The sequence below is a fragment of the Miscanthus floridulus genome, chromosome 1 (genome assembly GCF_019320115.1).
Source record: "Miscanthus floridulus cultivar M001 chromosome 1, ASM1932011v1, whole genome shotgun sequence".
Lineage (NCBI taxonomy): Eukaryota > Viridiplantae > Streptophyta > Magnoliopsida > Poales > Poaceae > Miscanthus > Miscanthus floridulus.
In genome coordinates, this window is record NC_089580.1 from 184,019,977 (window position 1) to 184,032,049 (window position 12,073).

General features: G+C 44.3%; 1 protein-coding gene and 1 pseudogene across 1 annotated transcript; one reads left to right on the forward strand and one right to left on the reverse strand.

Annotated features, from left to right (window-relative positions):
• Nucleotides 1–268: 268 nt before the first annotated feature.
• LOC136504848 (transcription repressor OFP7-like) lies at nucleotides 269–1,801 on the forward strand. The gene has a single exon (XM_066499880.1). The coding sequence runs from the start codon at nucleotides 499–501 to the stop codon at nucleotides 1,414–1,416; it is 918 nt and encodes a 305-aa protein (XP_066355977.1). The 5' UTR covers nucleotides 269–498; the 3' UTR covers nucleotides 1,417–1,801.
• Nucleotides 1,802–2,827: 1,026 nt separating this feature from the next.
• Nucleotides 2,828–10,398, reverse strand: LOC136468046 (uncharacterized; annotated as a pseudogene).
• Nucleotides 10,399–12,073: the final 1,675 nt, after the last annotated feature.

Here is a 12,073-nt window from a genome sequence, read left to right on the forward strand (position 1 = left end):
ACTTTGGGTAGCGCTATAGGCAAAATGTTTAATACTTATTCGGCATCTTCTCCAACAACAAGACCCAAAAGAGAATTATTTCTACAAATGAATTTCCAGGAGAGAGAATACCCATATTTAGGGTATTCTGTTGGAGGCTGATTTTGAGTCTCTCACTACCCATTTTAGGTTTGGGTCTCTTAATGAAGACAATCTAACAGAGTACTTAGATAGAAAACCCATTTTAAATATCAAGAGAGATATAACCTCTTTTATAGAAAATTATTCTCTTCTAAATCTCATTGCTGGGAAATATCAAAAACAAATATTAAATTTTTTACCTATATCGCTATCTAAACGTGAAATGTGTCTATTTTAGCTATCGGTTGGTGCAGACAGTCAAACCCCGCCACGCGCCAACACAACGTCCGCCTCATTTACACCTCATTGGACATCGCCAGTTCGCCACCGGCCAGTCCCCGGCGCACCGAGCTTCATCACTCCACCTCCGATCCACGCATGGCCAAGCGCCTCTTCTACTCCTGCCGCTCGCCGTCGGCAGCCGCCGCGGTCAGCCCCACGACCACCCTCCTCCCGACCGCTCACCCGCCCGTTGTCCCGACCCCATCGGGCGGCGCGTGCTGCCCGCGCCGCGTGCCTCGGCGGGGGCGGGGGCCCCAGACTCCTGCAGCCTGCGGCGCCGGGGGCTGCGCCGTCGACTACGGCGCCGACGACCTCCATCCGGCGCGTGGAACGCCGGCGTACCGCTGGCTGAAGAGCTCCCGCTGGCACATCATCGAGGCCGCCAACGCGTACGCCTCCGACGGCGACGGCGACGACACGCCCCGCCTCAAGATCGACGCGCGGCGCCGGGTGCGGCACTCGCGCCGCCGCCGCCGCCGCAGGGTCCTCCACCGGAGTCTGGCGGGCCCGGCGAGCTGGTCGTCCGGGGACAGCGGGTGGTTCAGCAGCGATGACGGCGACGAACCGTTCGGCGCCGCGGGGGAGGCGTCGTCGGCGCTGCACGTGGCGGCGGCGTCGTCGACCACCACGGCGGAGTCCTCGTCGACGGGCGCGAGCCGGAACAGCGCCGGCGCCGGTGCCGCGAGGGGAGAGGAGGCCGCGGCCGCGGCGCTGGCCGGGGGCTTCGCGGTGGTGAAACGCTCCGACGACCCGCGCGCCGACTTCCGGCAGTCCATGGCGGAGATGGTCGTGGGCCGCGGCATCTACGACGCCGACGGTCTGGAGCGCCTGCTCCGCTGCTTCCTGGCGCTCAACGACCAGCGCCACCGCCGCGACATCGTGGCGGCGTTCGGCGACGTGTGGGAGGCCGTCTTCTCCAACCCACCGCCGCAGTCGCACTCCCACGGCGCCGCCGCCGCTGCTGCTGCCGCTGCCACATCCTCCGTTCGTGCTGCAGCCATGTCCCATCCTTAGATAACGTGCTCATCGCACACGTATGTCTATGCACTTCTTTTAATTACGTGAAGCAACTACTCTAGTGTATATGTACATGTTACGCTTTCTGTTTCTTCTATGGGTTTACGGCGGCGGCTCCTTTCGGCCTGCTCCCTACAGCATGCATGTTATGTGTGGAAATCGGTGTCACGACTCTGGTGTCTGACATGATGTGATGTGACCTGGAGTGAGCGTACGGAGTATGGCACTATTTCTCGATCCCAATCCATCTCTACTTTCTCCTTTCAGGCCTTGTTTAGATACCACCCAAATTCCAAGTTTTTTCACTCTCTTTCCATCACATCAATTTTTAGCCGCTTGCATGGAGTATTAAATGTAGATAAAAAAATAACTAATTACACAGTTTAGTTGGAAATCACGATATGAATCTTTTGAGCCTAGTTGGTCCACGATTGGACAATATTTGTCAAATAAGACGAAAGTGGTACTATTCATCGGGTTGAAATTTTTTCGCAATCTAAACGAGGCCTCAGATTTGCTCACCGAATTTTTCGTACGTACATCTTTCGCGTGCACGCATTGCCATTTCGTGCAGACTGATCGCGGCGCAGGTCGGGAGAAAAAAAAAGCAATTGAATTCCTTGTTGATTTATCTACTCACCTGCCAGTGTACTTTCTTGCACAGCACCAAGGCAGCCATGGCCCGGAACACCCAACATGGATGTGACGCGCACTTGCGCAAGGCCTTGTTTAGATCACCTTCAAATTTCAAGTTTTTTCACTCTCTCTCCATCACATCAATTTTTGGACGCATAGCATTAAATGTAGATAAAAAAATAACTAATTACACAGTTTGGTTGTAAATCACGAGGCGAATCTTTTAAGCCTAGTTAATTCATGATCAGACAAAGTTTATCAAATACAAACGAAACGTGCTACCGTGTCCAAATTGCAAAAATTTACCATCTAAACCAGGCCCAAGGTTCCATTACTGTTGGTGCGTTGAGTTGGCTTGGCGCCATGGCTCCATTTTGGCGCGGGAACAAAGAGCAATTTGTTCAGCTTTTGGTGATTTGCTGTAACTTATGCTGAAATTTGGCTTATGTCGATGTTTATACTAAAATATCGTAAGAGTAAAACGCTGTTTCATATCTAAAAAAAATTAGTGCTGAATAAGCTCAAACGAACAGACCTTTTAAGCCATTATGGTAGTACTTGCTTAATCGTTCTTAAGAAAGTGGAGTTTTGTTCTACGGAAAGCACTCACTTCACGTCCGGGCATCATTCTCTTGCCGGAAAACGCTGTGCAGAAGAAAGAAAGCAAACAGTTGACGCGATATGATTTGATGCGACATACATTTACTGATAGACTAGCATAGCTATAGGAGGTTGAGTGAAATTGGATTCGAAGATCTCAAAGCGTCTTTATTCACGCGAGCCTTGACCTGGAGGAGTTTGGATTCTCTTGCACAACTTTTGAGCAGGTTTGTTCAGTTCCTTTCAGCGGCTACATAAACACCATGGACAGCCTATAGGCAATAGGCAGTATACGCCATACGTATTTGCATTTGCATACTGCTCCATTTTTTTTAGTGCTGCTGCTCTGTAGGAGTAGTTGGTTAAGTGAGGAAGTAGTACTAGTGTTCAAATTGAAATGTCAGGCTTCCAAAAACGGGGGAGAATGAATTGTTGTTGTACTGAATTGGTGCTATAGTTCTGTATTTATTCAGTCTGTCCTCACCTAGAAGATTTGTACATTGTGACATTGCTCATGCTCATCACTGAAGATGCTGACGCAGTAAATGATCGACCGGAATGTTTGCACCAACGGCCAGATGTTTGTAGTTCAAAATTCGAATTTTGTTATGTCGGCAGTTGATTTTGTTCCATGCATTTATGTACTCCCTCCGTCCCTATAGTACCTAAAGGAGAGCACATATAGTTGTTTTTAAGAAATCGATAAATTTAAAATGTTGAAAATCTAAAAAAAAGATAGTACCAAATAAATATTATTAGATTAATCATGCAATATTTTATTAATAATTAAAGTTATTTGGGAACATAAGTATCGATGTTACTTCTATAACTTATTATTAATCGAATTTGAAATTAAAGATTTTTAAAAGCGGCATGTACTTTTTTAGATGGAGGGACACAGACTAGGGTTACTCGGTTGTACGTTCGCACGAATATATATTCTATAGCTCGATCGGCCAGTCGTCCTGGATGCTTGATTCAGAGTACAATCACTAGTCGATCCTACGCGTGTTCTGGGCTCTGTGTATCGGAACGCAGCTGGAGGATTTGGTTTGTTTCTGCAAAATTTATTACTTCGGCTAATTTTTCAACTATAGAATAATATTTTTTTCTTACAATATTTCAGTATAAGTCAAATTTCAGCATGAGCGAACAGGGTGTGCTGCTACTGTCTTGCCAACGCAGGACGACTATCGACTACCAGCCAACTGAAACGCTCAAAACATCTTTAGCGCTTTGGACGTACACACTGGTACACTGGCATTCCCAACGCGGTTCCATTTGTCCAGCAGCCAGCCAGCGGGAGCGGCGGACGGGAACGGCCGGCCTTCCTTTACGTTCGTTCAGACGTGCTGATTGCTCAAGTCGACCAAAACTCAAAAGATGTTGGCAAAAGAGCTGAGAGCTGTGACCACAATGCAAGCCACTGCAGCTGTGCACGGGGGGCCCAAGCCACGCGTTGGATTAGACCACATGGTCGCTATTCTAGGCCGTGGACGATGCGAGCGCCCCCCTGATTTTGAGGGACTCGTTCGTCAGGAAGAGGCGGTAGCATCATGGTGCAACCAGCTCGCTTCCGAGTAGGAGTATTATGGCGACGCAGCAAAGCACATTACCTTGCCGGGTCGAGAAGGCTGTGCTAAAAATGGACAGGAGGTGCTGGGATTACAGCCGGCGGTGAAGTGAAGTGAAGAGGCGGCGGCACCGCCTGCAAAATGGGCGTTCGGGGCTGCGGCGCTGACTGCTGAGCGGCACCCGCACGGCCGCACCACCCTGTTCCGGCCGGCGCTCCATCCTGTCCGCCGCCGGTTTGTTCGTTGTTGATGAAAGCAGGCCGCCGGCTCGGCTGGGTGGTTACCGCCCCGGCCCAGCCGAAAAGCTCAACACTCCAGGCTAATTGTCTAATGTCGACCGAATGTTACTGTTTCTTTGCTGCAATTCCTGCCGCCAATAGGAAAAGGTCAATTGGCCAATTCCTGGAGCTAGGTCAGTCACGAGAGAGTAAATCGAACTACATTGATAATAATGGAGGTCGATTATACTTTAGCAAAAAAAAAGTTATAAAAAAACGTTTGGATATCCATTTTTCTAAGAAAATATGCAATTAAAAATCCCAAATCCGATATGGTTTTAGAAAATTCATATATAATTTGTTTCAGCTCGCAAAAAAATGAAGCTAGATTTCATTTCATGTAAAATCATGTTCTACCTCAACGTCAGTTGTCCTATGATAAAGAGTAAATCAAACTATATTAATAATTCAGGAGTAAATCGGATTAAATCAGACATATATGTTTTTAAAAGAACTATCCAAATATTATATTTGAAACATTTGTAATTAAGCATCCTAAAATGTGGTTTAATCTTAGAAATTTTGTTTTAGCTTGGAAAAATATGAAACATGTTTTATAGTTTCTTTAAAACCATCCTCTATCTTTTGGTGCATAGCTCAAAGTTATTTGGATCATTTATGGTCCTAATTTGGTGTTTATTTTCTAGTAGAGGGTATTTTCAAAGATTAAACTTAAAAAGTACTGGTATTTGATAACTTCCCACCAGACCCAGCCCGGGAGGCTCCTCTCCAGCTCTATTGTCTGTATGATAGTGCCACAACACGTACAGACAGCGCGTGCAATGGTCTAACTGATAGGCATGGACGATCGTGCTGCAGATCGCCATCGACAAGTTTGAGGAGTTGAAGATGAAGGGATGCCGCCAATACAACACGATCCTGAAAAGCATGCTCTAACGGATAGGGCTTCTCAGTCGCGAGATCATATTATTGTAGATCATCATGTAACTTTGTAAGTGTGGGTATGCGTTCGGGAGATCGTCGGATGGCGCTTGCAAGTCGCTTGATCAACGTTCGCGTATGTGCCACAGGGCACTTTAGTGTAAAACGAAAAGTATGCTCCAATAATAGTCTAAATTAGAGCCCTTCCTTTGATATTCTTTTGTGAGAACTGTAATGTTTGCACTTAAGACCGTTTTATGGTCCTGCTGAATAATTCAAATGGACCGGGGGAGGACACTTTGAACTGGATTACTGGAAAAATAAAGGAATTAAAACAGCTGTATGACATTACTTTTCGTTAATCAAGTCGAGTCTCATACACCATTGCTGTTGCAGAATGCCACTACACGTCTACTCCCTCTGTCCCGATTTAATTGTCGTTTCCGGTTTTCGTGCCACAAGTTTGACTCGATTTATAGAAAATACTAGCAACATTTGTATCTCCAAATAAATTTATTAAAAAACTAGATTCAAAGATCTTTCCGATGATACTAATTATGTACCCTAAATAATAATATTTTTTAATATATATTTTGTTAAAGTTGTTTCTCGGGAAGCGAGAACGACAGATATTCTGGGACGGAGGGAGTACACCAGTACACCACAGATGTTGGATCCACTATCGACATGATGTGGTCTTACACTGTTCGTTCGTTCTGGCCTTATTACAGAGCAATATCGGCAAGTGACACAAACACACCCACAATGAAGCAAAGCCAGTAACAGAGGAACGCAGAAGCGAGTCTTGCAACCGCATGCGCTACACCGGCGTGTAGCAGAAGGCCACCACGGCTCCGGCGGTGGACAAGGATGGGCACGAGCGCCCTATGCCGGTTGTTGTGTCCGTGGCCATTCGCCATGGCCGCCGCTGCCGCTGTCAGGGGAAGCACCACGAGAAGACCTGGAGGGACCGCTTCCACGTACCGCCGGCGGTCTACTACGACGTAGTACATCTGCATTCTTTCTGCTCTGCGTCTGCGCCGCGCGCGGTTCGCCGGTTGCCGGATGCCGGTGGTGTGGGTTTGTGCATGAGGCCTCCGAGCGACAGTTAAAACCCCGCGAAAGGACGCGTTTGGTGTTCCTTGCGTGATTGGCGTCGGCGGGTGGATTGGATCGCGTCAGGCGCCTGTCTGTTTCGGCCAACTGATGACGGCGAAACTGCGCGTCAGTTTGGGGTTGGATTTTAGTTGTTCGCTGCGGGGGAAGAAAGCCCACGAAGGGGTCCAAGTTGCTGCCGCCTGCTACAAGAATAATCTGGCCCAGTAGGCCGACATGGACTTTGCTAATCCTCCCTCCCTGAAAAACAAACAAAGGTGAAATTCTTTTTCCTTTATGCAGGTCCCAGGAGACTGGATCTAGCAATAAGAGAAATGTTGGTATAAGCCACTTCTTGCCGTCTTGGTCTTCGACCCTAGAGTGCCCCCGATCAGTGCCCGATGCTTGATTTAGAGCATTTTCGAATTTCAATTACTGTGGTGCTGGGGTTGAGTTGATTCAGTTGGTGCCTATGTTTGTCAACAATTTGGGTGGGTCCTCACACCACTGCAGACTTATTTTCCAGCCTTCGGATTTGCTGCGGTATCGTCAAACTCCTCACTTATACTGACGCTAAGAAGGTTTGTCCTGAACTGTGTCTGTGCAGCTTAATGCTGAAGTGTTTAGTTCTTGGGAAGTGTCTACTCTTGTTCAGTCTTGATGAGTATGTATACACTTAAAGAGAGTTATTTGACAATAGGAAGAGTTTCGCATTTCACGAAGTGTCTACTCTTGTTCAGTCTTGGTGAATATATGTATACACTTAAAGAGAGGTTATGCTAATAGAAATCCTGTGAGCTTCTTTGTGAAATGAAAAAGGGGTGCTAAACTGAATGCTGCTAGACAGGTGACACCTGCTATTGTGGGGGTAAACTGTAAAGTTCAGAGAGCCAGAGGTGACTGATGGGAGGGGATGGAAGCAAAGGAAGTTTGTCTATGCAATCAGCAACAAAAAAAACAAAAAAAAAATGAGAAAAAAAATGTGAGGTGAGCGTGGATCGAACAAGCGACCTTCAGTATGACGCTCTCCCAACTGAGGTATCCCCGCATGGTGTTTTCGTTTCATTACAGTACTATATAACTCCAAATAGTCCGCACAAATACTACAGATTTTTTTGCTCATTTATTGTTGTACGAAAATATATCTTATCTTATTTTCTCGAATGTAATTGTCCTTTGTCAATGCGCTCCCGCTCCAATCATCAAAACAAAACTCAGTATACCTATCATCGACCGATTAAAAAAACAATGCAATGTACGTCGCGCCTCTCGCGGACGAGCTTATAGCTCGCTTGGTATCTCCTGGTCGTGGGAAGCTCCAGGTCGGCAGTTTAACACCCCACCTCCGCATGCGAAGGTTTGTGCTTCGAAAAAAAAGCCTCTCGCCTATTCCATGTCAAATCACATGTATAAGATCCGGTCCAGTCTCACATGAGTTGCAGTCCCGTTGTCTATGTGAGACAGGGGGTTTGGTGATTTTTTCAGCCTACGTGAGAAGATCTTCGTAATCACAATATCCGGGTGTTGTCGTATCTCCACGGGTCGAGTTTTTTTTTACGTCACATATGCACGTTAGGGGATCGATAATACCAATTGGACGTGAGATATGAAAAGCCAATGTTTTTCGTCATATTCTCAGCTGTTGGAATGTTTTGCTCCCTCTTGTCGCTACTTTGAATATTGTTCAGTTGTCATGTTCTGTGTTTAGTCACCATTGATCCGCTTGAGTCGAAGACCATCTAAAAGAGTGGACTAAAAAGTTGAGTAATTTTTAGTTTAGCATAACCAATTGTTACTTAATATTAGTAGTCTATATGTTAGATAACACACGATTAAATTTAGTCGTCTAAACTTTACTCACCTAAGTTTTAGCTGTACTAACCACCAATCCAGGTAACCCAAACTACCTGTAATTCTAATTTGCAGCAAGCCTAGCACCTTGCTGTGGGGCCCATACTATTGGGGATAAAAACACTCTTCCGCTCAGCCTTTTTAATCACGCAAAGTTTGGCTACCGACGCTATGAATTTTAACTTAGCACCACTGCTCCACGTTTGTCAAAATGACAATTGAGTATCTTCTTGCTACAAACGTTAAAACTGTCCTATGGTGTCCCACGGTGTCCCACGAACAAGGGAAATGCGGATGATTGATCAATTGTAGTTGTAGCCCAACCCAATGCTGCTTCCTTTGCCGTGGGGTTTCTATCTTTCTCGCTCTCAGCACAGATGTGCAAGAACGCCTCTACTCCGTATATTGAGCGTGTTTCTTGACGTAACGCCATCGCATTTACTGGTCTAGTACGTTTTTAGAAAAACGAATATATTAATATCGACCAATATATATAGCTGTTGTTTATTACAACCCAACCACTGTAATCCACACGATCTCAAACATAAAGTTTTGATCTAAAGAAAAAAAATAGAGAAGTTTTCAAACTCGATATCTAGAGAGCAATTCTGTTAGTAAATCTCCAACCATGTCTAGCAAATACTTCCATCACGGTTGTCTCAATATTCCTGTATCTCATTGTTATCATTTGGCGATCCTACTCCTTCTGTAGTAGGGACTAGGACCTGGTCCAGTAGCTCTCTCTGAAGATAATCTGCAAACAAGATGGTGTTGCGGCCTTGTCAAAAATTATATTATTCCGGGTTAACCATATCGCCCAACAAATTGCTCTCGCACCCACAAGAATCTTAGATTTTAGTTTCCTATTAATCCCGTCTAACCAGTCTGTAAACAAATTGTGAACACAAGTTGGAGGTATTAAATTAAAGGAAACATGAATAATTCGCCACATGAATTTAGCAAAATGACCGTCAAAGAATAGATGTTGTATAGACTCGTCAAAAGAGCAAAAACAACACTTTCTATCTCCTTACCACTGCCGCCTTGCTAAATTATCCTTGGTTAAGATTACTCCCTTATACAAATACCATAAAAATACTTTGATTTTGATAGGTAGTTTTAGTTTCTATATTAAAGTGTTATAAGGTATAGCTTCAACTTCTAAAACGGCTCTATACATGGATTTGACTGAAAACAATCCATTTTGATGTAGCCCCCACACGAAATGATCCCTCTCGTTTGTTAACTGTACATCTGCAACCATAACGACCATCTCGTGCCATGCTTGTAAATTAACACCTACCAGAGATCTCCTAAAAGCCACATTTAACGGTATCGTAGACAACACCATTCTTACAGATGCGCTTTTCTTCATAACAATATTATATAATGTGGGAAAGAGAGATTTTAAAGGACGCGGTCTTATCCATGAGTCCTCCTAAAATCGCACTTGAGACCCGTCGCCTAGATCAAACTTGCCCAACGATAGGAACTCCTCCTTCACCTTCATAAGGCCAGCCCAAAACTAGGAGTCCCCATACATGTATTAAACATGTGTCAAAGTTTTGTCTCTTAAATACTTGTTCCTAAGCAATTGTTGCCGGATCCTATCTCTATTCAGCAACCTAAAAAGCTATTTGGTTAGGAAACACCCGATATGTACGTCTAAGTTTAGGACTCCCAACCCCACTTGATCTTTCGGCGTACAAACTACCTCCCACTTAAACAATCTATGTTTTCTTATGTTCGTCGTTCTGCCAAAAAATCGTGACCTAAAATAGTCCAACTTCTTTAAAACCCCTCTAAGTACTTCAAAAAGGAAAGCATGAACATGGGGAGACTACTCAAAATGGAGTTAGTCAGAACAAGCCTTCCTGCTACCGACAACATTTTGCTTCTCCAACAATTCATCCTCTTTTGAAAACGTTCTTCAACATGCTTCCAGTCTTTATTCAAGAGCTTTCTATGATGCATAGGGATTCCCAGATATCTAAATGGAAACAACCCCAAATCACACCCAAAAATTTGTACATATTCGTTTTGATTAGCTTTGGCTGTTCCATAACAGAACAATTTGCTCTTATGGAAGTTGATCTTGAGTCCTGATAGCTGTTCAAAAGCACAAAGTAAAACCTTCATGTTTTTGGTCTTCTCTAGATCATTGTCCATAAAGATGATAGTGTCATCTGCATATTGAAGGATTGAAAGTCTCTCATCTACCAAATGTGGAACAACCCCTTGAATTTGTTCACTTTCTTTAGCTCGTGAAATAAAGATAGCCATCATGTCAACCACTATACTAAACAGAATTGGAGATAATGGATCCCCCTGCTGCACTCTTTTCCTGGTTTGAAAATAGTGGCCTACATTATCATTGACCTTTACTGCAACACTCCATCCAGACATGACTTTTGAAATCCATTCGCACCAAGTTGGTGAGAATCCTTTCATTCTGAGGACCTGTTATGTAAACGGCCATTTTAATTTATCATAGGCTTTTTCGAAATCTAGTTTTAAGATCACACCATCTTGTTTTTCCTATGCAACTCATGAATCGTTTCATGCAACATCACAACTTCTTCCATGATATAGCGACCTAGGATAAAGGCCGTCTACGACGGTCCTATCATCTTATCTGCCACTTTCAAAATCCTATTATTTAGCACTTTCATAAAAATATTAAAGCTCATATTTAATAAGTATATTGGTCTGTACTGTTGTATCCGGGCCATATCAGCAATCTTTGGTAGTAATGTAATTACCCTGAAATTTAGGCTATGGATAGGCAGTTTCCCAGCATGGAATTCATAAAAAAGGTTCATCAAATCCGGTTTCACAACCTCCAAAAAGAATTGGTAAAATTCTACGGGAAAACCATGCGGACCAGGTGCTTTGTTATGTTCCATATCAAAAACTATCAATTTAACCTCCTCGCTGAATGGAGCCATCAAACCCTCATTCTCGTCCTACGACACTTGAGGTATGTCATGCCTCAAAGTCTCATCCATTGAGAATGAATTCGGTGTATGAGGTCCAAACAGTGCTTTATAGTACTCAGTTATATAATTTTTAAAATTCCCATCCCCAACAATCGTTCCTTCTTCTTGTTCTAGCTGGACAATTTTTGTTTTCCGGTGTCTCTCGTTTGCCACTAGATGGAAATACTTAGTATTATCATCCCCTTACAATAACTTTGTTGCTTTTGATCGTTGGAGCTAATAGATCTCCTCCTCTCTCAGCAACTTAGTTAATTGCCCTTTGAGATGATGTCTAAGTTCCATCTCTTGAGGTAACAACACAATTGTCTCTGCCTTTCTGTCCAGATCATCTATCTTAGTCAAGAGGTTAGATTTGTGTTTCTTATTTTGTGAAGACAAATTCCTAGCCCAGCCTCTAAGAAAACGTCGCAACCTTCTAATTTTGTTTTGCCATTTCTCCATGGGTGACCGACCCCTATTCTCATATTCCCAAACCTCTTTGACCAACCCAAAGAAACCATCTCTTGTTAGCCACCCTAGCTCGAACTTAAAATTCAAAACATTGCCTCTGTGAGATGGCTCACAACTATCTAATCAAAGAGGTGTATGATCGGAGATCTCTCGGGTAAGTGCCTGGACAGAAGCTAAAGGAAATTTTTATTCCCAATCTGTTGTTACTAAGATACGATCCAACTTTTCATATGCTGGAACCTCTGCATAGTTTGCCCACGTATACTTCCTACCTATTAACTCCAGCTCT

Coding starts and splice junctions, on each gene's coding strand:
- LOC136504848 (XM_066499880.1), top strand. CDS start 499: ATGGCCAAGCGCCTCTTCTACTCCTGCCGCTCGCCGTCGGCAGCCGCC.